Source organism: Micromys minutus, assembly GCF_963924665.1.
Source record: "Micromys minutus genome assembly, chromosome: 31".
Taxonomy (NCBI): domain Eukaryota; kingdom Metazoa; phylum Chordata; class Mammalia; order Rodentia; family Muridae; genus Micromys; species Micromys minutus.
In genome coordinates, this window is record NC_137966.1 from 23,162,306 (window position 1) to 23,189,268 (window position 26,963).

General features: G+C 48.6%; 1 protein-coding gene across 1 annotated transcript in view; it reads right to left on the reverse strand.

The window, feature by feature from the left end:
* Positions 1-26,336, reverse strand: part of TVP23A (trans-golgi network vesicle protein 23 homolog A) — a gene marked incomplete at its 5' end in the record, with an annotated part of 30,232 nt that extends 3,896 nt beyond the window's left edge. The window contains 3 exons of the mRNA XM_080942556.1: positions 469-613; positions 24,034-24,113; positions 26,313-26,336. Coding sequence (XP_080798682.1) covers positions 469-613; positions 24,034-24,113; positions 26,313-26,336 — 249 coding nt within the window. The remainder of the gene's footprint in view (positions 1-468; positions 614-24,033; positions 24,114-26,312) is intronic.
* Between the last annotated feature and the right edge of the window lie 627 nt (positions 26,337-26,963).

Consider the following 26,963-nt stretch of genomic DNA (forward strand, 5'->3'; position numbering starts at 1 on the left):
TGTTCAACTAGGGTTACACTGTCTCAAAAAACCAAAGACTGCATCAAAATAAAATACACATTCACATTGTGTGTGTGTGTGTGTGTGTGTGTGTGTGTGTGTGTGATGAAAATTGTACAAAGTCCAAAGTTGTATGGGTTCATTGCTCCCATGGTGACACCTGATCCTGGAAGACTTTTTGCCCTCTAATTGTAAGTGACATGGGCCCCGTAATCCTTAAAATTTAAACATTCTGTGTTGGAGGGGAGTGCTCAGGTGCTCATAGGGCACTTTTAGAGGACAAAGGACAACTTGGGAGGGGCTGGCTGGATTCCAAGGATTTTGCTCTGCACCAGGCTTGATTAAAGCACCCCTTACCCCCTGTGCCATATTGTCAGCCCCTCGGTGTTCTTTAATAGGTAGTGATAATTTAAACCAAAGCACCCCTGGGGTCCATGCACAGAGGACATCACCACCTGGGAACCTTACCTTCACAGACCAGAAGTCAAAGGACAGGAGGAGGAGCACGGTGACAAAGCAGCCCACAAAGCTCCTGCTGAACCAGTCACAGCACACATACGTGATGATGGCGCTCACTCGGAAGAACAGGTGGAAGAAGGTAGCCAGGGGGTGCCTGGGGAGAACCCAGAACTCAGACCCAAGAACAAGGTCGTTAAACTCACTTGGGCATCACCAGTGGGGCGTTCTTCCCTGGGTGGTTCAGCAAAGCTTGGGCAGCAGTACTGTAAACACACATTAGCACCCCTCAAAGTGGCGGTCTCATGCATCCCAGGCTGGCCTCAAATGTGATGTGTAGCCAGCGATGGCCTCAGAACATGTGCTTCTCCACATGTTAGATTACAGATATACTACCACACCTGGTCTATGTGGCCCTGGGGACCAAACTCGGAGTACCCTGCACCTGACCGATGTCCCAGCCCCCAAAGCATGTTGCAGCATTTGTCATTTTCTCCCTTGAAGAACCCAGGACTTTCCCCTAATCTGACTCCAAGCATCATTTGCCCTCTTTGAAACAAGGTCACTTTTGAAAGTGAAGTGAGACCAGGGTTTCTTGTCTACCCCCCTCCCCCCAGTGGTAACACCGATCAGTTCCCTAAAGGTAAAGTTTGGGTCATTCCATAAGCACAGACGCAGCTCACGGGGATGAGCTCACGGCCAAGCATAAGGTCACTGGAGAGTGGGCATAGCGATGGTGCAAATGGGGTGCGACCCGTGCCAGCTGCCTGGCTGTGAGTGGGAACTGATGCTAGTTCCTAGGAAGATAGTTACTGAGCCTTGTGCCTTCAGATGCCAGCCTGCCTGGAGAAGGGCCCCAGCCTGCAGCAGCTGTATCTTCATGAGAAGACTGTTAAAAAGCACCCCCAAGCCATCTAGAACAGATAGCAATGTCCAGAGGGGACACATGGATGGCCCTGGGTGATACTGAGAGGTCTTGGCTTCTTGGAGGTTAAGAGTACTTGCCGCTCCTCCAAAGTCCTAGCATCCATGTCTGGCAGCTCACAAAACCTCTAGCTCCAGCTACCAGGGGTAGGAGGTAGAGAATCTAATAACTTTTTTCTGGCCCCCCAAGGGCACTGAACTCACATGTGTATGCACACAAGTGTACTCTCTCCCACTCACCCACCCACCACACAAATAATGTATCTTTTGAAAGTGGTAGGTAGAAGGGGGTGATGAAAAAGGCTACCTCAAATCTGCAGGGAAGCCTGCTCATCCTAGGAATACAGACAGAGCAGACAGAAGGCACCTGTAAAATGGAGTGGGATGTGCAATGAGGTTCAGAATCGCACCACCTATGCCTCATGTTCTGCAAGGAGAGGCTGTTGCTTAGGAATAGATATTTGCCAGATTGTTGTCCTCTGCTCTTCAAGTGAGGGTTTCTGTTCCCAGGAAGTGTCCCTACTATTTTGTGTTAGACATGATCACGTCACTTCAAAACTTGCTAAAATATTCCAGGAGAAAATAGTTGTGGGGGTCTCACAGTTTTTACCTTGAACCTTGTGAGTGTAGCAACAGAGTTTTGCCCCTTTACCAAGGTAACACTAGAGATAAACTCATCCTTGGGCATTCCTCCAGGGCAAAGTCGCATCCAAGACATTTTAAATAGAGCTGGAAAGATGTCTCAGTGGAGGACTTCCCATGCAAGCTTAGGTCCCTAGAGATCCACAGAAAGGGTGGGTGTGGTGGCCTGCTTTGAATCCCAGCCCTCAAAGGATTGAGACAGGACCCCTGGGCAATCTAGCTAGCCAGATCAGCCATAATGGTCAGCCCTGAGTTTGGTGGGAGACCCTGTCTCAGAAAGTGGAGGGTGATTTGGAAGACAGCTGACATCAACCTCAGACACACATACGGTGCACATACACAAGCCTGCACACATTTCACCATACAAGTGAACAACAGCACACAAACATGCACATACTCATGCAAATAAAGTTTTAGTAGTCCTTGAAAATACTTCCTGAAACTTAATATATTTTTGTGTTAAATGCTGTGGTTGAGTCTATTTAGATCATTAGGAAGGGGCGGCAGCGATGGCTCAGTGGTTAAGAGCACAGGCTGCTCTTCCAGAGGACCTGGGTTCGATTCCCAGTGCCTACATGGCAGCTCCCAAATGTGTCCTGATCCAGGGAGATTCAGTGCCCCCAGGTTCCTTCAGGTACTGTGTGTGTGCGGTGGACAGACATGTGTGCAGGCGAAACACCTGTACAGGTAAAATAGATGAGAAATGTTTTAATTGCTGGGAACATGCATGTGGAGGTCAGAGCACAGCTTTCCTTCCACCGTGGGTTCTGGGGTTAAAACTTGGGTTGTCAGGCTTGCGCTTTGAGTCCTGAGCCCTCCTGTCCACCCTGCTTCTGTAATTCTTAGCACTAGGTGTCATTGTGACGATGATGATGGAGATTCAAGCAGAGCCTGAGAGGTCAAGTGCAGTTCTCTGCTCTCTCCACTTCCCCAGCCGCTCACTCAGTTTACATCTGGAGTTGGCCCAGCCTCTCACTGCCAGGTTAACACTTCTAAGACTTAAAGGCTGTAGCTCAAGCCCCACACATATATAAATTGTTCTGGGCAGCAGGCTTCCAGCTCTGTCCCTTGAGAGGGAAATGGCGGGATGACTTTGAGCTGCCTAGGGGTCAGCCTTCCAGGTCCTAATTCTCACTGTAGCTTCATTGCCTCTCTGACGCTGTACAAGCTGAGGCCTCAGGCTTGGACTTGGGAGATATTCAGAGTCACCTGCTGTGCAAGGGTAAGGCCCTGAGTTTGATTCCTTAGAATCCACGTAAAGCAGGACACACAGCAGCAGGACACATGGCAGGACTGTCGGGGTCCAGTCATTCTTTGGAGAAAGAAGAGGTAGACACAGGAATCCCAAGAAGCTCTTGGCCTGCTTTAGCCAGTATAGAGGGAAAATAACATAGACTCTCAAAATAGGACGGACGCTGGACACCAGTGCGTAGGGTTGATCTGTGACCATACACTGTCTCTGATGCAGGGGCACTCATTCATACACCAGTGAGCACACATGAAAGGCCTTATTCTTCCTCTGTGTAAAACAGCTACAGTGTTCCTTTCTGGGATCCTGAAAAGATGGTGTCTGTTACCTCAGGCCAATGTTATTCAAACTCACCCCACTACCAAGGAGCTACAGTGAAATTCCCCTCTGACCACAACTCTCTCTGTGTCATTGCTGTGTGTGTGTGTATGTGGGGGGGGACATTTTGAGGGAATCTTCCAGGACTCCTAACCCCCTCATCCTGTGGGGGTCCCTCCTCAGGCAACACAGATAGTATTTCCCTCTCAAGATCCAACCCTCCTCCTCAAAAGCCTCAGGAAAGGGACAAACCCCTGAGAGGGTTTGCTCAAGTTTCCTTTATCCATACCTTTTACAGTTACTTAAGCCTCGAAGTGACACCCATTGTCACCCTCCAGGAACAGGGGTTAAGGGGGGTCTCAACATGTAGTGTGTGAGGGCCTCCCTGGAGGTCTCACCCCATCTCTGCTAGAGGAATGCAAGGCACACAGTAGGATGTCAGTCACACCAAAGAGATGTACTGTGAAGCCACCAGGAGACAGGAGGCACTGGAAACACACACTGCTGTGTGAAGCGGCTGCATCAGCTGATCACAAAATGGCAACGTTCTGGAAGAGACAAAACCACAGAGATGGCAAAAAGGCCACTCACTCTTCCAGGGACTGAGAGGTAGGGCGGGACACGGTACACGGGGGACCTTGAGACATCGAAGCTTTTCTTTGCAATACTCATGAAGGGTACAAGTCACCACAGATTTATCAAATCTCGCAGAATGTGTGACTGGAAGAGACAAAGAGGCCCTCTGGGAAGGCTGGCCTTTGGTTAGTAAGGTATTGGTTCAGCTGCTGTAACAAGTGAGCCGGCATAGCGGGATGGGTTCCCAGCAGGAAATGATAGGGACTGCAGCTTCTGCTCCTTTCTGAGACAGTTTCGTGTATCCGAGCCCGGCTTCCATTCACTACAGCCAAGGATAGCCTTGAGCTTCTGACCCTCCTGTCTTCACATCCCGTGTTTTGAGATTGCAGGTACCCATCACCCTTCCCAGTTCATGATGTGTGATCAAAACCAGGGCTTTGTACATGCTTGGCCAGCTGAGCCACACACACACAGCCAGTTTTCCTCTTAGTAAATCTAAAGCCAGTCTAAAGAATCGGGGCACGGGTTATATAATGAGGGGGAATGGGCATGAGCTTGGTGGGGCTCCTACACGCAGAGTAGCCAAGAAACAGGGCTGAGCGGCAGCCTGAACACGACTCAGAGCAGCAAAGACGGTGCTTTGCAGAGGCAACTCGAGCGTTTTCAGCTTGGCACATGGTGCCCCTTCTCACAGCCTTCACAGCAACTCTAAGCAGGAGGTAAGGGCCACCTCCCCACATGCACAGGAATCTGACTTGTAGCTCTAAACACTTTAGCTGCTGAGAGTGCTCAGGTAAAGGTGCTTGCTGCCAAGCCGGGCAATCTGAGTTCCATCCCTAAAACCCACACGGTAGAACCATGGGGAACCTACTCTTGAAAGTCATCTTTAGACCTCCACACGTGTGCATTCTCCCTTGTACATATAAAGGTGGGGGGACTCATCTTCATTTGCTTACCCAGGATTTATACTTGTGTGTGTGTGTGTGCGTGTGTGTATGCACGCACGCACATGCGCAGATGTGTGTGCCAAAGGTCAATGTCAAGTTCCTTCCTCAGTCACGATTTCGTTTTTACTATTTTAAGAATTATTTTTTATTTATTTACACACAACTGCTTACTCTACTACCTGGCCTGGAATTGATGGAACCTCTACCTCCTGAGTGCTGGGACTAAAGGCGTTTGCCACCAGGCTCAGCCTCTCCCTTAGATGGTGACAGGGTCTCTAGTGGAACCTGGAACTGGCAGTTTGGGCTAAGCTGGCTGGCTAGCAAGCCCTTGCAGCCCTCCTGTCTGTGCCTCAGCACTGGAGTTACAGGTGTGTGCCCTCATGCCTGCCTTTTCCATGGGATCTGGGGATCAGAACTCAGAAACTCACGATTGCACCACAATCGGTTCATCCCCAGAGCCATCTCCTCTGCCCTAGTAAGTTTCAAAACAAGGTCTTACTCTGTAGTGCAAGCTGGCTTAAAACCTGTAATCCACATGACTCACTCTCTGAGTTCTGTGACTGTAGCTACTGAACCAGAACATATAGTGTTCACTGAGGAAGTGTGTGCATGTGTGTATGCATGTGTGTGCATATGTGTATGTAGTGTGTGTGCAGTATGTTTGTACAGTGTGTGTTTGTGTTTGTAGGTTATATATCAGCTTCTGATGTTGTTCCTGAGAATCCATCCACCTTGTTTTCAGAGATAAAAGTCTCTCCCTGGCTTAGAACTCAGCTAGGCTAGTTGGCCAACGAGCCCCAGCTGGCCTCTGCCTCCATGGCCCTGGAAGTAGACTCCATCAGGAATGAATGTCTAGCTTTTACCTCTCTCCAGACCTGCACTGGGATTTTTAAGACCGTCTCTGGTATGAATTCCGCACCTAACATCCTATTTTAGTTTCTGTTAGCCCAGAGGCATTCTGGAATATTCTGTTCTTTAGTGTGGCACAGGTATGAGTGAAGGGGGCCATTGGTCCCTGGCATAATCCCACTTCATTCCTTTCTAGACCCTGGTTTCTGTCTTCCATTTTCTCCAGCCACCTTGTATCTCAGGATCGGAGCTGATCTTTGTGACATGTGACCCAAAACTACATCCAGCTAAGGTGAGCCTGCACCACAGGCCATGTCCACATGGAGACCATGCTAGGGCAGAAGTGACATTCTAACCCTGACTCTCCTTGCCAAGCCATGACTCCGGTGACTTCTTGAGACCTGCCTTCCAGAAGAAGACAGTGATCTCAGACCACATCTTCTCCAGAACCGCTTAACCATGTTGACCTCTTGCCTGAATGTCTCCATCTTTCTCTAGTGAAACCCATAGCCTTGAAGACAGACTTGGGGTCTGAGACCCACCTATCTGGTCCTCTCCCCTAAGTAGATCCACTAACACATCTCTTTCTTGTCTCTTAGTTGGCATGTGGGGACAGGTGACCCTGCTCATCTGGCTGAGACTGCTGGGTCTCATTATCTGCCTTTTATGGTCACCTTCCTGCTAACAGTGCCTTTGAGAAAATGGCAGGAATCTGTCTCAATCAAAGCCCAGAAGCAAGGGCTGAGGGACAAGACAGGCCAGACATACTGACAAGGACCTCAGCAAGCGGTGACAGCTCACTGCTTTCTGTCCTTCTGTGTAAATTTGAATGAAACAGTAGAACAAGGAAGACCACAGGAAGCTGGTCTGAATTATGCACAGAGACACAAGTGCCTGCCAAGGCAGACCAGCTCACATGGTGGTATCCTAGTGCCTGGTGGCCCATCTTTGGGGGTGGAGGGGGTTAGGAAAAAACCACACAAACCTAAAAATCCCCAACTGGGTAGTTGGTCAATGCAGCTGGATGCCAGAGGAAAAGTCCAGAACACAAGTCCTTTTTTTTCTTGGTTTACCAGTTCCTCTTTGAAAGGGGAGGGGGTTGGATGGGGTTGTGACATCGCTGCATGTCACAAATGTCAGCCTCCCAAAGATACTGAAACAGTAACAGCCAGAGTCCACATGCTCAGGCCTGCCCTGGAGGAGATGTTGTGAGTGTGTGCACACACATGAGTGTGTGTCTGCATGTGCATGCATGTGTTCAGAGACAGAGGACAACCACAGCTGCCATTCCTGGGGCTCACCAAGGAAGCTGGCTGAATGGCCAGTGAGCCTCAAGGACCCATCTCTCTCCCCAGTGCTGGGTTTATACGTGTGTGCAATATACCGTGCCCGGGTCTTTCAATGGCTTCTGGGGGCTGAGCTTGTTGCTACACTTGCAAGGCAGCCACATTGTAGATGGAGTGCTTTCCGGTTCTGAGCTCAGTCACATCCCCCCTGCTCACTCCTCCTGGCGTCCCGGGAGCCCGCTGTGACTGTGGCACCTGTGCCATTTTAGTTTGTCACCAACACTCCTCTTCTGTTTCATTTCCAATATCAACTTAGGACTGCGGTGGTATTGGGGTTGGGGGAGGAAGGAAAGCAGGCATGTCTGAGGAAGTGTAAATGTCTCATCCTCCAGGAGTGTGGGTCCATGCATACTCAGGGCACGCCATCAAGGCACCCACATCTCCTTCTTTTCTAAAATAATCCGGGCGCAGTGCCATGCTCATCACAACAGATGACAGCCTGGCCTCCTGCTCTCAACAGAGCCTGGATGGTCTGACGCTGTGGCATCAGGATGCTGGCCTAGGTGATGCTTGCCACGCCCCACACTTCCCACTCACGTCTGCACAGCCGAGGTTTGTGTGTGGAAGTGGCACACAGGAGGAGACTTCCCTCTGGCCACCACAAAGTTCTCCCCTTGTTTCTGTTCTGTATTTTTTTATTAAGGAAATGGACCAACCTTAGAGTCCGGTTGGCTCAGTATCCAAGAGAGGGAAGCTGGTGAGGATGACGTGGCCCTGTTTCTTCAACAGGCTGGATCTGACTGCCGGCCCTAAGCTCTGCCCAGGCCCCAAGGCTTCACCTGGCACTAGCACAATCCAAGTCAGGCCTGGTCTGCTCTGCTGGACCTTTGATGCCATCTTTTAGCCAAGGCTCTGAAGTTTTCTAAACACACAGTGGTCCCTGAAGGCTGGGGTAGGAGCGGTGGGGACTGAGTGTAGTCTAGAAAGATGAGAAATCCCTGGAGATGGTGATGCTGTCCACACAAAATTAGGGAAGTTATTACCACAGAACTGTGCACTTGGAAGGAATTAAAATAACCAGACAGAGCATTCGGCAGGAAAGGAGGCCTGCTGTCAAGTCTGACAACTTATATTCAATCTCTGGGCTCCACACGGCAGAAGGAAAGAACAGGCTGTTCACAGTTATTTATTCAGTGTGTGTGTGTGTGTGTGTGTGTGTGTGTGTGTGTGTGTGTGCCTGCCGCAGCACACGTAGAAGTCAGAGGATAACTTTTGGGAGTTGTCCTTCTAACATGTGGGCCCCAGGGCTTTAACTCAGGTTTTTAGGCTTGGTAGCAGGAGACTTAACCCACTAAGCTGGCTATCTCACCAGCCCAGCAACTATCATTAAAAATATTTAAAAAGAGAAAATGGCTAAAACTGTCAATTTAATCACAATGAAAACGAGAATTAAAAACAACGGAGTATCTTCGCCTAAGTGCCGTGCCCACAACTCTAAACGAGCACGTTCTAGCGTGGGAGCCCAGCCCCAGCTCAGCGCAGGATCCAAAGAAAAGCTGAGCGCCGTGTATGCACCTTCGATCCCAGCGCTAGGGAAATGGAGACAGGGGCATCTGGGGGGGGGGGCGGGGGGCTGGTGGCCAGCCAGCCTAACTCAGCCAGCAAGCTCCAGCTCTCTGAAAGATGAAATAAAGTGGAAGGTGATTGCTCACTTCTGAACTAATGTCCACGTCAAACCTCCAGGTGAATATTTAACCCCACCACCATCCCACTCCACACGTACACACACAAAAAGTTAAGGGAAAAAGCCCTGCTAATACATTGAACGTGTGAAGACTTTTATCATCACCTAAGCAATATGGCCTAATACCTGTGTAGGGGCCACTGTCACTGAATTGGATTTTGCAAGTCCTCTAGACCTGGCTGACGTCACACTGGAAGACGATCATAAGGTGTGTGTCAAAACTATGTCTTTTTATTTGGGGATATGATATGGTCATCCTCAGATTTTGGCCCAAGAGGAGTCCTGAGGCCAGGCTGCTCGGGTGCTGAGAGGCTACTCTCCAGCCGTGTGAATGGGCCTGGAAAACACCATGGCAAGTAAAAGACAAAAGGGGTCCCATGTGATGATCTGATGTCTGTGGTCTACCCAGAATGGGCAGATGACACCAATGGTCATCGGTGTCAGTGGCTGAGGAAGGAGACTCAGAGTCTCTGTGGTGAGGTTTCCCCTGGGGTGGTGAAAATATTCTGGAATTAGTGGGGAAGGGTACATGGAACTGTGCATGTCCTCAATACTGCTAAAAGGGGGATGGAGGGAGCGAGGGAGGGAAGAAAGAAGAGCCTGACGCTATTGACTGTCCTTCTGAAAGACAGCAGCAGAGTAGGCAGTTGTGAGTGGTCCTCAGTTCAGGCTCAGACTCTACACTTGGCAGTCACCCTGGTTCAAGTCCCAGCTCCGCCCCTGAGGAGGTGTGTGCCAGTCTCCTGTCTGTGAACTGGGATGAGTCAGAGCTGCCATGGCACATCTCCAGGGGGCACTGTTCAACACGGTGTGTAGCAGGTGTGCTTCTGGGAGTAGTGGAGGGTGTGTAAGGGTAGCCACAGCAGCACTAACTTCATGGAGGTGCTGGGCGATCACAGGTTCCTGCTCGGTGGGCAGTGACCAGGGACAGCGACATGGTGGTTCTAGGGATCAATCTCTCTGCATCTCCCTTTGCTGAGTTCGGTGCTTCTCCAGGTAGAAACAACCAGGTCGTGGCTGTGGCTGAGGGGTTGTGTCAGAGACACAGTTCCACCACACTGCGTCAACAGCCGGAGGAGCTCTGAAACTCTGACCCTCCTGCCTGTCTCCCAAGTTCGCAGCTACGGGCACGGTGGGTATGAACCAGAGCGTGCGAGGCAGCATGTGCAGCCGAGCAGCACAGAAGAAATGCATTTGGGGGGCTCTGGGGGAAGAGGGTTCATACTCAAGTATAGGTGTGGGCCCCAAGACAAAGCCGCACCTTCAGGTCTTAGCAATAGAAGTCAGGTATACAATTTGGGGAGCCTCTGAAGGAATATGCTGAAGGGTGTGTGGTGTCCTCCCTCTGGCTTTGGCATCTGGGGAAGGAATGTGTTCCCACCTACTTATTCTTTAAGTATGGCATTGCTGTCTTAGCATGTATTACGTGTGTGTGTGTGTGTGTGTGTGTGTGTGTAAGTATGTGTGTAAAGGTATGTATAGGAGTGTGTATGTATATGTGTGTATGTATGTAAAAGTGTGTGTAGGTGTGTATGCATGTATGTGCATATAGGTGTGTGTGTGTGTGCGTGCGTGCGTTTGTAAGTAAGTATGTAGGCCAGAGGTCAACATTTGGTGTCTACCTCACTTCTGCACATCCTGTTTTTGAGACAAGGTTTCTCACTAAACCTGAAACATTCTATTTTCTAGACTACATCCCCTGGGATCCTTTTGTCTCCCCTCTCCCAACCCCACTCCCTGCACTTCCCCACCATACCCCTCTTTCTGCCTAGCACTGGGGTCACAGAAGTAGGCCACCATTCCTGGCTTTTATGTGGGTGCTGGGCTTCTGAATTCAAGTCCACTGAGTTTACCCACTGACTGCACTGTTCCCAACCCTCTTAACATAATTAGAATTGTCTCTATATAGAAGGAAGACTATCTTGTTTAGGCAACTTTCACAATACATTTGTTAACTGTGCTGTAATTCCTGGTCTCAGCTGCCCAAAATACTTCAGCTAGACTCTGGGGTGAAGGACTCCCAACATTTCCTTCGGCACAGACATCACTCAACCCAGAACACTTAAGTTGAATCAAATCAGGTTTGTTGTCAAACCTGACTACCTGAGTTCAGTCCCTGAGCCCTCAAGGTGGGAGCAGAGAACCGACTGCCACTGGTTCTTATCTGACCCCCGTGAGCCAACTGTGGTTCTGTGCGCTGCATCAACCAACCAATCAGAGACTAAAAGATGGACCCATGGTTTGCCTGTGAGTTCGAGGGGTAGATTTTAAAATCAGTCACTGGTCACCAGTGTTTGTGTTTCCTCTGTGAAGCATACCTTCCAGGAACTAAATGTCTGAGGGAGTCTGGGTTACTTTCACATCGCTGTTACCATGGTACGCAACAGGGAACCGGGTGGGGAGAGGGTTATTATTGGCTCATGGTTTCACAGGTTTTCAGTCCATCTCGGTGGACAGGGCAAGGTGGTAAGAACACACGCTAGAGACTGTTCATGGCCGACCAGAAGAGTGGGAAACCCAGCTCCCAGCCTCTCAAAGAGGCTGACCAACTGCTGCAATCCCCAGCTGGAGTTCAGCCATTTCCATGTTTCTAGAATCAGAGTGTCTCCTGGAGGTTACAAGTCTCCCGAATCATGTTCGGAGCTCTGGCCACCCCCAGCTAAAAGCATCAGCTTGGCTCCCTGTGTGGAGGAACCGGAGAGAGGAAGGCCATCTCTGGGCAGGGCAGCCTTGTAGGTTACACAGTGAGAGAATCGAGTGACACCCTGTTCACCGAGCCAGCATGGAATTCCTGCCACTCCCAAGGGCAGGAGTCCCCACAGCCTGACTTAAATTCTACAGCTGAGAGACAGCTTTCAAAGTATCCCTACTTCCTGGCAGTGAATGCTCTTTGAGATCTAATCCGATTGCTTTCTGCCTTGAGTCTGGAAATCCTCCTAGACAAGCCACCAAGAAGCAGGCCTGGAGCCTCACAGAGACCAAAGCTGAAAACTCAAAAGCTCAAGGCTTTCTTTTCTGTATTACAGGTTGAGTCCAAGGCCGTCCAGACAACTTAGTGAGTCTGCATCTGAAAATAAATAATAGAAAAAGAGAGCGGGGGATAGATAATATAGTTTAGCCAGCATACACAAGATCCAGGGAAGCCCCAGCCCTGAGAGAAAATGTAAAGATTTGCAATCCACTTCCTCTCTTAAAGAGTTGTGGGTCCTTTGAGTGGCAAAAATAATTAAGAGTCCAAATCTGGGAGGCTGAGGCAGGGGGATTGTGAGTTCCAGACCAGCCTGGGTGACATAGCAAGACTGTTTTCACTGGAATTGCAGGTAAACGGGAATGGAGGGGCGAATGGACCATCTGTGCTTGAGACTGGCTTCAAACGTGGAGCAGTGTGTCTGTCAGGCAGCACTGCCCGAACTGAGTCCCGAGGGACAAAAGCTACCAAGGACCTGTGGATACAGGCTGCAGATTAGATAATGCCTGGGGCTCTAGCCCTGAGACTTTCCTCTTCTTAACCTACGGTGAAGAACGTTGGGATAATCGAGCGTGGCCAGAATGTTTGTTAGCTATTTGTGCCGTTCTTTTGGTTCTTATTGATTGGTCTGTTTACTTTGAGACAGTCTCATGTAGCCCAGGCTAACCTCTCTTTACTGATGAGGATGACTTTGAACTTCCGACCCTCTTGCCTCTATCTCCGAGGTGCAGGGATCACAGGAGTGTACCTTTGTGCCTGGCCTCACCGTGCTAGTCTTAAAACACACTTTCAAAATCCTTTTACGGGGCGGAGAGTGGTTCAGCAGTGACAGCACTTGCTGCTCTCCAGGGGACCTGGGTTCACCCCCCAGCACACACCTGGCAGCTCACAACAGTCTGTAACTCCAGGCCCAGGGAACCTGATCCCCGTTCTGACCTCCGTGAGCACCAGGCACACACATGGTACACACACGTGTACAGCCAAAATGCTTTGCAAGTTTTTTTTTTTTTTTTTTAATTTCTAAAAGAACATCTTTTAGGAAGATATATTTATCTAAAGAATTATTTTTCAAGTGAACCTCTCCAGAGGCCATAATTTCTAGTTCCCTTGTGTGGACTTTCACTGAGCATTAAAACGTCCCACCATCCTGAAATAGAACATTTTGTACACAGTGTCTATGTGTATTTTTGTTCGCAGGTTAATCTGGCATTCAGAGTAACCACAGACAGGCCAGCAGTGAGCAGTAATGGTGTCCATGGTTAAGCCTGATGACCTGAGTTCAACCCCTGGGACCTACATGATGGACGAAGAGCCTTCTATAAGACTTCCACAGATGCCATGACACCCACTTCTACACCCCCTCCCCCCACATACACACACACTTTTTCAAAATGGACAACGATCACTGACACTAATTTGACCTTGTTTAAATTGATCAAAGGCACAAGATTAATTTTATAATAATTTTCTCAATTGATTTTTAATACTTTCAGAACAACTTCTAAATAGATTGAGCTTTAACTAATAGCCCATTGATTGGGTGCCTACCGTTTGCCAGGCTTAGACTGGGCCAGAGTGCACCAAACAAAAGAGCGTGCCATTCCTTCTACTGTGAGCCACTTGGATACCACTGTGGGGCTTCTACATAATGGGGACGGGGCATTTTAATAAATATAGGGGCCCAAGATGTGGACACAGCTTCTGACCAAGGAACCTGGATTTCAACCAGAAGTTCCTAAATTTGTCTTTACTATGACAATACCACCAGCATCCACGGCTGGCATGTGTGACTGAGATTTGTGCCAATATTTCAACATCTACCCCTCCCGAGCTATAACAAACCCCGTGGACCCTGACCCATGCCCATCCCTTGTCTCTAAACACTTTGCAGATGGGGTCAAGCTTCAGTGCGGTTGCCCGTAGCAGCCTTGCTGACACAGCTCACACAGGCAGCATCGTGTGAACAAGCAAACACATGTAAGGGGAAGTGGGGCCGTTAGAGATGCGAGGAGTTAATTTCAGAATCAGTAATGATGCATGATCAAAGAGAACTGAAATCTCTCCAGTTCCCTGATTTTGAGGTTATTTTCCTTGCTGTTCCGGAACCTTCCTTAAAATTAAACAACCCACTCTTGATGGGACTTGCTTATGTCTGACTTTTTTGTTTGCCTGATTTTTTTTTTTTTTTTTTTTTTTTTGGTTTTGTTTTTTGAGGGGACTTCAAACCTACAACCTTGCTCTGTTGCCCAGGTTGGCCTCAAACTCACAGAGATCCCTCTATCTGACTCCCGGGTGCCAGGAAGGAAGCTGTGCCCCACCCTGTCAGGTTCTAGACCTTTTTATTTCTACATTTTTCAAAATCGATTTTAGAGAAATAGAGACAATATGTCTTGCTCTCCAAAGGCTTGAAGGAATCTTGGTGAGGGTCCTCATCAACAGAATGAAGAGACATTTTGGATTAATAAGACAATCAAAATTATTATTTTGTTGTTATCCCAGAGCAGTGTCTGTGTGTGTGTGTGTGTGTGTGTGTGTGTGTGTGTGTGTGTGTGTGTGTTCATCGTTGGCCACCAAGCCACCCCAAGCACTGGCACCCACTCTGCTTGCCCTACCTCCAGCTTTCTTCCCTTGAATCAATGTCACACATAGAAGTTCCAAACAGTTCCCTGTCCCTTAAACAGCAGTTTTCACTTATCTAGACCCAGCCCTGGGAGGGAGGCTGGGCAGCACAAAGGAGCTGTCCAAGGGCATTCGGAAGACAAAGCCATTTAAGAATACAAAACTAGAGAGCTGAGGTCAGTCCAGAAACTGGCCTCAAAAAAAAAAAAAAAAAAAAAAATCCTGACCCACTACTAAAGGACAAGACTCCTGACTAGGGAACGTTCTGAGTTCCAGCTCTCAGATTACTAATTTCATCTGCAGGGGACATGAACAGTATCTGAAGACTTTTTTTTTTAATTTTTTTGGTTTCCAGCAAGTAATGATTTAGATGCTCCTGGTGCACAGTAGGCAGAGGGCAGGGATGCTGCTAATGACCCACAGCACACAGGTCACCCCACCACAGACAGGCACATGGCCCTGGCAATGGCTATATATAGCTGTAATCTCACTGGAGAGGTAGAAACCAGAGGGTCAGGAATTCAGCGTCATCCTTGGCCGCCATGGGAGTTCCAGGCCACACCCCCAACAACAGCAGAACAATTCCATGATATCTCTGTTTCTACACAGAACACAAATGTCTTCCCCAGGGAACAAATATAGGCGTTCTTAATCCAGTGTCCCCCAGCCAAAGCTCATCTCCATGTGCCCCCTACGAAGTCTAATGTGACATAAAACATGGGCTTAAGACCCTGGAACTTAACATTGTGACACTGAGCAACACACTCAACTCTCTGCCTCAGTTTCCTTAACCTTGGTCCTATAACATTCCCCACACCACGGGCTGACCATGCAGAGGCAAGGACTCTTCATACATAGGCTACAGATGGTGCAGTGTGGGAAATGCTGGATAAGCTGTGTCTGTTCCTGGACATTCCGCTTGTCTTCTCTCTGAAAGCAGCCAAGACCATCCAAGCCTCACCGTGAGAACAGTTTCTGTGTGCAACACGGGGAACTCAATCTTCTGTGGACAGACAGTTTTCATTCCATTCGACGCTTGCCTGCGTATCTGCAACCCACTGACCTGTGCCTCCCTGCCATGCCTGAGAGCAAAGGACCAAGTTCTCAGTTACATATGCATGAGGTGGGCATGTCTCAGTCTACAGACTGCTTCCCTAATACGCTCGGAACCCTGGGATTGATCCCAACACAGCAAAAACTGGGTGTGGTGGCACACACCTGTATAGCCAGCACTCAAGAGGTAGAGGGCCAGAGGATTAGAATTTTAAGGCTATTGTTGACTGCATAATAAATTAAGGGCAGCCTGTGCTACAGAAGAAATGATTACATTGGGCTGGAGAGATGGCTCCAGGGTTAAAGCACTGATTGCTCTTGCAGAGGACCGGGGTTTGATTCCCAGCACCCACATGGCTGTTCACAACCATCTGTAATTCAGGAGGAGCCGGGCTGGGTCTCCTGATGGTGCCTTGGCCTCTGCCCTGTCTCCTCCCAGAAGCTCAAGGGCTCAATTATACTCAAAAGCCCATGCATGCCTCCACACACATCCATGACTCAAATCTTGGGGTGCAGGTGCTTGGCTGGGGGATGTTGAATTGAGGTCTAATCTAGCTCCCTGACTGGAAGCCCAGGACCCCATGCATTTCTGAAGGTGGCTAAAAATCTCCTCTGAGAACTTATGAATGGTAAACAAAACATGATACACCCATATACTTGTATTTGGTCATAAAAAGGAAATAAATGTGTCTAAATACTCAGATAGAGACAAACTTGGAATTCGTTGTAAAGTAATTGCTGTATGTATCTGAGCACACACGCTCTCTTTCTCTCTGTCTCTCCCTCTCCCCCCTCACTCTCTTTCTCTCTGTCTCTCCCTCTCCCCCCCACACACAGGCCACACACTGTATAATTTTATGTTAATTTACTGAGATAAGGGATGCCTAGCTGGATGGCAAAACACTCTTTGCAGTTCTGTCTCCAAGTTTCCAGAAAAGATTGGAACTCGATTGGAGGAACCAAGAAAGGGAGCTCCTCCCCAAAACAGGTAGGGCTCAGACCTCTACCAGGACCTCTGAGCATAATGGGAGGAAGAGGGTTCCCCTCTCAGGCTGAGAAGGGACACTAATTTCCTCCACCCTCAGACATAAGTGCACCCGGCCCCAGACCTTAGACCCAGACTGAGTTGTTAGGAATTGGTTCTAATACTTAGAATTAACCCCCCACCCCCAAATCAGGAATCTACATGTTCAAACGCTGAGGGTCCTTGTCCCCAACTGTTTTTTTATTGGTCAATAAAGAGCCAACAGCCAATGGATGAGCAGACAGACTGAGGCAGGACCTTTACATTTGCACGGGCTAGGGACCGTGAGAGAGAAAAGGGAGGGATGGCCCTGTCTTGGAGGGAGATGAATCAGATTTAGAGCCATAGAAGAAAATTCATCCCAATGCAGGTGGAAAGCCCTCCCATAGGGCTGCCAGACAGCAACAGGGCAACAAAAATAAAATGTAGATTTAGAAGATGTTGATCCAGGAGTACTGGAATGTGTTAGCCAGGTGGAGGATTAGAACTGCCCAGCCTTTGAGCTAGTAAAGGCATATTTAAAATTCTCTCTCTCTCTCTCTCTCTCTCTCTCTCTCTCTGAGTGTGTGTGTGTGTGTGTGTGTGTGTGTGTGTGTGTCTGTCTGTCTGTCTGTATTTCATCTGAGACTCCAGATAGCTTTTGGGTCAGTGTGCAACCTATCCAGAGCACAAAGTGGTTTGGCCAAACTAACTCTCCACTGAGCTGTGCATAGTGTGGGAGAATCCTAATTCAGACCGAGCCTCAGGTCACTGCCTCAGCTCTCCAAGACTTGGACTGGGGCTCACTGACTTCATGGAGCTCCAGCTGGCTAATAGATCCTGGGATTTCCCAGGCTCCAAAGCCATGTCAACCAAGCTCTTATAATAAATCTCCATACTTGGATAAATATCCATATTTGGATATATGTGTGTGTGATGCACAATTATTGATTCCATGTATATACACCCATACACACAAACTTCCATATAAACATAATACATCTACACAAACACACATACATATATACGCATACACTTGCTTGCACACACATACTCATAACATTCCTACATAGACACATGGACACACATACACATGCACACTTACTCATATACATACTTCTCTGTTTCTGGAAAATCCTGACACATAGATTTCACTTCTATTAAATGTTTGGATTAACACTTCTGAGTACTTTGGTGGCCCCTTGGTGTTGGGGGGAGGAAGGATGGGAAGTGATTGTCTAATAGGAACAGGGTTTCCATCTGGGGTGGTGAAATAAATATGGAAGGATGTCATGGTGCTGGTTTCATGAGCATACCCAAAGCCACACTGCGCTTCGGACTGTCTGTAAGTTAATCGTCCACAGTTGCATTTTAATTGAACACACACATGTTACTGTTTGCTTGATATATGATCCTGAGACTCATGTGGTCTATTATGAGACCCTGCTCAAGAAAAGAAAACATCTCATAGGCTGGGGATATAGCTCAGCCTAGAGAGTGCTTGGCCTAGCATGAAATCTTAGGCTCAGTGCCAGCACTCCATAGACTGGGTGTGGAGACATGGTCCTGGAGCCCTAACACTAGGCAGGAAAGCCAGAAATCCAGTGTCCTCTGGGCTACATAGGGAACTTGAGGGCCAGTCTGGGATACAGGACACCTTACCTCAAAAATCAAAACATCAACAACAGAAAACAACCCTCAAACAAACAAAAACCCCTACAGAAAATGCCAAGTTAGCAAGGGTGTGTCGAGTTGGAAGTTTCTGATGTCTGTCTGTCTGCTCTGGGAAACAATTCATGAGTTCCTCAAAACACGAAAAGAGAACTTCATCCAGCCCACAGCCCCGCTGCTGGGAATGTATGTAAGAGAACTGGACGCAGGGTCTCATAGGTGGGGTGCACAAACCCATTTCAGGGTAGTATTCATCATCAGGCTCAAGAGGTGGAAGCCGCCTGCTGTCCGTACCTGAGTGTGGCCGACTCAAAATGGGCTGATATTCAGCCTTAAAAGCGGAGAACATGTGGACAGAGGCAGAGGCAGGCAGATCTCTGAGTGTGAGGCCAGCCTGGTCTACACAGTGAGTTCCAGGACAGCCAGGGCTACACAGAGAAACCCCATCTTGAAAAACCAAAAGAAAGAAAGGGAGGACAGAAGGAATGATGGAAGGAAGGAAAGAAGAAGAAAGGAAGAAAAAGAACACTATTGTCAGTGAAAGAAGCTTTTGTGACTGGCCTTGGCTCTGCTTTCATGAACTGGAGACAGGAAGTAGGACCGGTGGTTAGCAGGTGGTTAAGAGAAATGGAGAACGGTCTAATGGGCATGGAGTTTCACTTTTGCAGAATTTAGAAGTTCTGATTTACAAGGGAAGCAAACTTACTCAATACTACTGCCCTGCATATTGGTAATAACAGAGGCCAGATATGTGGTCTCCTTTTAAAATTGCAGTAAAATAAAATAAAAGGCAGACTGGGTGTGGTAGCAGAGTCCTGAGATATCCACGCTCATAGGCAGAGATAGGTCAAGGTCTACATATGGGCTCTGTCTCAAGAGAATAACTAAAAAGAAAAAGAAATGGAAAGCTACCTGGAAAACACACACACACAGAGAATCACCCCACACACACCCTCACATAAACACACCATCTCATACACAAATTCACACACACAGATACACACAACTGACACACACACACACTCACACAAACTCACACACACTAACACGCTCAACTCAAATATACTCACCCTCACATTCTCTCATACAAACACTCACCACTCACACACACAGTGACACACAAACTCACACACTCATGGACATACACTGACACACACAACTCACATACACACACTAACACACACAGTCACACACACAACTTACAAACACTCATACAAACACACTCTCACACACTCCCATGAACACACAAGTTGGCAGGTATGTGTTCTTCAACTGTGCTGTGGAATTGCACCCTCCGCTGGTGATCAAGGAATCCCAGCCACACACTGCACCTCCCTGACCTGGAAGTAAGAACAGTAATGACTGGACACATGTCAAGTACCCAGTAGCTGAACGGTTACTGAGTGACCTCCTCAAGGCTAGGCAGGTGCAAACCTCTACATGTTACAGATAGGCCAGCAGAGGCGAGGCATGGTCGTGACCTGACCACAATCCCAAAGCCACTGAGCAGTAACAGAAGGGGACTCTGTCACCTTCCTATGACAGCATCTGGCTTCAAAGTCAACACGCAATCCACACAGGATTAGGGATTTCCTATGGCAAACTGCAAAGTAAAGAAGAAAGTTTCAAGCAATGGTCTTCATGTCATACTATTGATTCAAAGCTTTGGGGGGCCTTGGCCTTCTTGATAACGGAATTCAATTTTGATTATGTTTCACATCTTTCATAGAATGGCCTATGTGAAGAATAAAAGTTTTCAAAGGTTCCCGGAGCACCTCCAAAGCCCACACAGACACCTCAGTTAAGAATCCCCCTGAACGCTTGCGTAAGCCCTAAGAGTTCAAGCAGTACATGGTCAGTTTTATGTCAATTTGACACAAGCTAGAGTCCTTTGGGAAGCAGGGCTCTCACCTGAGAAAATGCTTCCGTAAGACTGACCTTTAGGCAAGCCTGTCCTGCATTTTGTTGATTGATGATTGATGTAGGGTGGAACTCACTGGGGACGGCACCATTCTTGGGCAGGTGGTCCTGGATGTTGTAAGAACGCTGGCTGAGGGAGTCATGGAGAGCAAGCCAGCAAGCAGCACCCTCCGAGGTCTCTGCTTCAGCTCCTGCCCTGAGTTCCCTCAGTGATTAGGTGTGTAAGCCAAACACACTTTCCTCCCAAGATGCTTTTGGTCATGGTGTTTTATCACAGCAAGAGAAACCTCAACTAAGTAAGACATTCTAAAACCACATTAACCATGTATGATGGATGGCCCAAGCCTGTAATCTCAGCACTTGGAAGAAAAAGTAGGAGGATCAGAACTTCAAGATCATCCTTGGCTATACAGTGAGTTTAAGACTAGCCTGGGCTACATAAGACCCTGTCCCCTATAGCCCCCAAATAAGTAAGTAAATACATAGAATCTTCTTTATGCCGAGTGTGTGAGTAACATCTATAATCACAGTACTTGGGAGGTGGAGACAGAAGGATCCTGAAGTTGGGTTATATAGAGAGATCCTGTCTCAACAAACCAAAACAAAACAAAGAACCCACTTCTCCACGATGCTTAGTGCATTCATTCACAGGATTGCCTACGCATCAGATCCCTCGTGAATCCTATTGAGTCCCCGGGGAAGGCTGATGAATCAGCACTGGACCTTCAGAGGATTCTGGGATCGGCAGCTCTCAAACAGATTGGTGATCTGTTGCCTCCAGACCTGTAGTAATTGTAGTAAATGTAAATTTACCTGTAGTAAATGTAAATCCTCCAGCTTCCAGGTGCTCCTCCCTGCTGCCCACTGAAACCGGCTACTAAAACGTTCCATGATAGCCCATTAAGGAACACACCAAGTTCAGTATCTTTGCTATACAGGTTTTTCTTTAATTTTGGGCCACCAGACCAAGACGTCTGAGCACCATCCTTGACTACCTGTCCCCTACTGCACACATGCACACACGCACACATTCGAGTGTGTGTGTGTGTGTGTGTGTGTCTGTGTATCTACATGCGTGAGGGGGGGGCAGGCAAGAAAAGGGTCTTGATAAAGGCTTTCTCACTGGAACTGGACCTCACCTCATTTTGTCCCTCCCCTTGGCTAGGCTGGTGGCTAGAAACCCCCAGTAATCTTTTTGTGTCCAGTGTCAAAGCTTTGGGGTTATAGGCACACACAGCTATATTCAACTTTTTATGTGAGTACTGGGGATCCTCATGCTTGACCCAGGACCTCACATTTCCATCTCTCCAGTTCCCTCTCCATTCTCCACACCTTACTCACCATACAATGAAGCTAGATTATACCCCCAAGGTGTCCTGGGCCGTCTTCCCAGTCTCTGCTTTCTTCTGCCCCATAACCAGTCTAAAATCTCAGTGGTCAACTACAGGAGATCTAGAATTACCCAGGACACAGAACTCTCAGTATGCCCACTGTGAGTGACTTTGAGTAATCTGATGGAAGTAGAAGGAGCCACCCACTGTGGGCAGCATCATTCCCTGGGCTATGATCCTAGATCCTATAAAAAAGGGAAATGGAGCTGAGTACAAGCATCCCACTGTCCTTCCTGACTAGAGACACACTGTGGCCAGCTGCACCAAGCTCCTGCCATGGTGACTCCCACAATGTCATGCACTTGCCTGCTGAACTGTGAGCCATACTAAACCTTCCTTCCTTAAGCTGCTTCCTTTTCTAAGTTGCCAGGCATCTTATCACAGCAACTGGAAAGAGACTAAGGCACTGTCTTCTTCCTCCAATCCTGACCCTAACATCACTAAGGCCAAACCCTCCCCCTGAAAAATAGCTCTTATACATGGGTGTTTAAATTTACATCAAAATTAAACAGAACCAAATTCCATAATTCTAGCCACAGCGCAATGCTCAGTAGCCACAGGTAGCTAGTGACCACATTATATCTGATGAACACATCTGGGCTTGTTGATGTTAACTGTCAATTTGATACAACCTAGAATCACTTGAGAAGACTCTTAACATGGAATTATCCCGAGCAGGTTGGGGAAACTGCTTTGATTGTTAACTAAGGGAGGAAGATGATCCAATCCATCGTGAGTGGTACCATTCCCTAGGCAGGGGCTCCTGAGCAGCATAAGGGAGGAGAAAGCCAGCTAAAGACAAGCAAGCAAGGGTTGTACAGGGCAGCCCCACAACAAAGCAGAGCCTAACCTTCACGTGGCAGAAGTGCTCTTACACACTAGTCTGGGCAACTCCATTGGCAAGGTCTGGTCCTGTATCCTACAGAGTCCTAGCCACCAGCCTTATGGCTAATATTTACCAGGCAATAAACATGTAATTGTTTAGATGCTCTATAAACTCCTCCACTTAGGATTCCAGTCACTACAGCATGTGGACGGATAATGCACTTCCACTATCCAGGTCCCAATCTCTGGAACCTGTGGATGTCACGGTATATGAAAAAGGGGATCTTCATTTAGTAAAGAATCTGAGAGATAGACAACGACAGAGAGACTGACAGAGACAGACAGGCAGAGACAGAGAGGCTCACCTAGTGTATGCTGGTTCTGAGCTCACTGAGTAGCTGAGGGTGACCAGGGGTTTCTGATCTCCCTGCCTCCACCTCCTGTTTGTTTAGTTTATTTAGTTCTAGGAATAGATTGGAACCCAGGGCTCCGTGCACACTGGGCATGTACTCTACCAGCTGAGCTACACACCCAGACCTCAAATAAAGGATCCCGAGGTGTAAATTACCCTAGGTTGCTGCAAAGGCGTGAGATATTGTTACAAATGCCCTTATTATTGAGAGGTAGAAGGAGCGCACGTGCCCACACACACCACCATGCCTCATTTATGCTGCGGTTAGGGTGGAACCCAGAGGTCTGCTCCTGCCAGGCAGTAACTCAACCAACTGAGCTACATGAAACAATTATGCTGCTTGACCATGTGACTGCTTATGACAATTTGTTACAGTGACCGCTCAGGGAGCTGAAGTACTTACTCTGTTCTTAGAGACTTGTATTTGGATCAGATGGTCTGATGGAAGGGGAAGATAAAACAAACGGCTGAGGGCGTAGCAGAGAGAGAGGCAGCACTTTTGTCTAGCACGCGCAAGGCCCCCCTGTTCCGTTCCCGGTACCAGAAAAAGTAAAGGGAAGGCACTAGGTACCAGGCCTCTGTATGCCGGAGAGGAGCTGGGTGGACAAGTGGGCGTGGCAGAGCTGTGAATGTCTCTAGAAGGATCAGGGGTTGAGGCCCCTGGAGAGCATGCTTTCAAGTCACTTCTGCTCCTTGCTCCTGTTGCCTTCCGATGAAGTAGGAGCGGTAGGTATGGGATCTATCTGGTCGCGGATAAATCTGGCTGGCTTGAGTACCGAGCACTTTGCAGACTCCTCTCCTACACTGCCACATCTGACCTTCCAACAAGGATGCAGAACCTCTGCACCTGCTGTTCCTTTAGCTCGAACTCTCTTCCCCCAGAACCTTCTGTGCCGCCTGCTTCTCAGCATCCAGTCCCAGCTTAAGAGTGACCGCTTCAAAGACCCCCGCCCCCGCTTTGTGCCAAAGCATGAGAACATGCATCCCTTGGAAGCTTCTCTTACCTCACCCTGATAGTTTCTTTCTAACCCTCGTAAGTTAGCTGCCCCGCCCCCAAACTCTAGGCTCCAAGGGGCCTGGGGTTGTATAAGTCACCCACACAGTAGTTGCTCTGTGTATTTCAAATGAATGAGTTGGTGAATGAACGAATTTGCAGCTTGGGACCAATGAGTCAACATACCTGATCTTGGCCTTCCTAAAGGCCAGCTCCTCTTCATTGCCGAAGTCGAGGGACACATCCTCAGTATCATCCACTAGGCCCTGGGGACACCAGGGAAGGATAGATAGGTGTTAGGACATCCCAAAGTGCACACACGGCCTTCATGCACAAGCGACCTTTCTTCCTGGGTATGTCTCTGTGCTCCTTCTAGCATTGTTCCCGTAGTACCCTAGGCTTTCCCCACCCTCCTTACTACTAGAAACCCAGTTCAGTCTTAGCTGATGCCAGTGCATCTATCTCCCCGAAGCTCTTTTTCATCATTATCCTCCCAGTGCAGCATCCCTGCAGCCCTACCTGCTTCATCCTCTTGGGTACCACTTGACGCTATAACACAATCTCCAGCTCCGCCCTTCACCGCTCAGGGTTTAGGATGCCCAGCAGGCAGAGGGCTTTAAGGATGTTCAGAAGCTCAGCTCCCGCTGTCTATGGGGGGAGGAGCTCTGCAGTGCGCAGACGCGGGCTGGGGCGGAGCCAGAGAGGATTCCCAGGTTCCCAGGGATGCTGAGGTATCGGCTAAACATTGAGAGCAGGGTGCAGGACCCTGACAGTTAGGGATGGTGGTAAGTGTGTGTGTGTGAGTGTGCATGTGCGTGTGCGTGTGTTGCAGAGATACTAGTAGGGTTGAAAGCATGAATGCTCATAGTATCCAGAAGCTGAGTTCAGGTTGGAAATAGAGTTTGCTGGCTCTATAAAAAGCAAATTCTTCTGCACCAGGCATAGTTGTGCAAATCTGTGACCTGGACTCCTGGGAATCTGAAGCCAAAGATTGTCTGGCTGCATAGAAAAACAAAACAAAACAAAACCAAACAAAGCCCGGGTGTGATCTGGATCTAGTTGCTTGGCTTGGGAACTGCGGTATTGACAGAAAAGAGCACACTGAGAAGAGTCGCTACAGCCATGCGAAGGCCTTACTGGTCACCTTCTCCTGGCCCAGGACAGTCATTGTATCTCCTCTATGGCCTGCCCCTGCCATTTCCCAACTCCCACCTTAGCCCCATATCCCTGCCCTGCTATCCTGGGACTGAGTGACAGGAAGCCAAGGCAGCTAGTCTTGCTTCATGGTTCTCCTTTCTTCCTGCCCACAAACAGGTGTTAGCCTGACTCCTGGTGACCCCCTAGGGAGATATTGAGCCACCTTCACCTTCCCTGCTGGCCTTGGCTGGTGCAGTAAGGAGCTGCCTTTGACCCTGTGGCTATGCCAGAGCTGTCAGCCACATACTGGATTCTTTAAGCCAATGGATGCTGTCTGGGGGAGGAAGGGTGACAACTTCTAGGACAGAAGACAGGCTCAAAGACTAAGCCTTTTAAAGTGTTTTCCAAACCGTGCCTGACATGGTAATGTTGACTTATAATCACAGTACTTAGGAAGGTTGAGGCAGAAGGATCACAAATTCTAGGCTATCCTGAAATACAAAACAAGTTCAAGGCTAGCCTGGGCAAATTAGCAAGATCCTATCTCAAAAAGTTTATTTTTAAAATGAGGTGGATGGGAATGGGGTGGGAGTGTATGCACACTCACATGACTTTGGTGAGTGTTTGCATTGCATACAAGAGGTGCTTGGTTCAATCCCCAGTGCCCCCCCCCCCCACACACACACACAGAGAGAGAGAGAGAGAGAGAGAGAGAGAGAGAGACTTGAACACACCCCACACAAACATATGTCTGTATTTGTATGTAAATGCATATATTCCAAACCCAGCCTAAGTTCTACTGGTTTCTAAAACCTCTGCTGCTCAGCTGACAAGATGGTCTACTAAATCAGCCCAGCAGACTGCCAAAGTTCCCAGGGTTAGAGCCAGGACCTTCTCTCCGGCTTCCTACCCGGCAGTGTTTGAGGAAGGGTCTGGGCATCTGCAGGAATGGAGTCTGGCTCCATTATCTGGGCAGCAGAGAATTCAGTTCTCTGAGTCCAAGGCTTCAATTATCCCTGAAGCATCAGGATGTAAGACCACCAGGGCAGGTTTTCTGGAAAGTGTTGTGGGCTCTTCCCAGCCCATTTCTGGCTCCAGGCCTAGATGTGACACCGAGAAACCACCAGGAGTGTCCTGGGCAGTGTCCACAGTGGAGGCCAGGTGTTGGGAGAGACCATTGTAGTGCATTTAGGGGCTTTTCCTCTGACCTGAAAGATTAGCAGCTGCTGGTGTCTGTTGAGTTGGGGCAAGGGGGTGGGAAATCCCCCCTAGGAAGCCCCATATCAGAGCTAACTGATGTTCTCAGGGTGAGAAACCTCCGGACTGACCACTTCATCTGCCACGAAGGTCATCGTATGAACATAAGGTTACCCTGTTCTCCACCTGCTCTGGGCTGTTCACACAGGGCAGGGGACAGAAGGGAAAAGAACAAGAACTGTGCAGGAAACTCACTGTTGGCTCCAAAGATGGCTCCAGCCACATTGTAGGTGGGGATTTATGTTGGAAGCCATGGTAGCTTCTGGCAGCAACAATAAACTAGGCTCAGCTGCCTGTCCCCATACACCCACAGGGAAGTGAGAGAGAGTGAAAACAGAGAGGTTTAATCAACACACTGGGGAGAAGCAGGTGAAGGGGCCCAGTGACCCCAAGTTCATCTTCAGGGTGGGGATACAAGCTTCAGGTGCAGTAGGGGAAGAACTAAATCAGGAGCCAGAGCTACCTGACCAAGCAGTCCTGGCCGAGTTGTGGTCCTGTCCCTTACTGTTCAGCCTGTGCCAGTTGGTCTGAAACACTGTCAATCTCTTAACACTGATGGCAACAGGGAGACTAACCTGGTTCTTCCAAGGTGAAGCCTCACTGTCACAGACGGACTTCATCTGCAGTTGGTCTGCCTGAGAGGTTTGTGGTTCTGAAGTCCTGGTGACTACAGAGATAGCATACTGTCTTACTTATCTTCAGTCCTGAGGGGGATGAAGGGA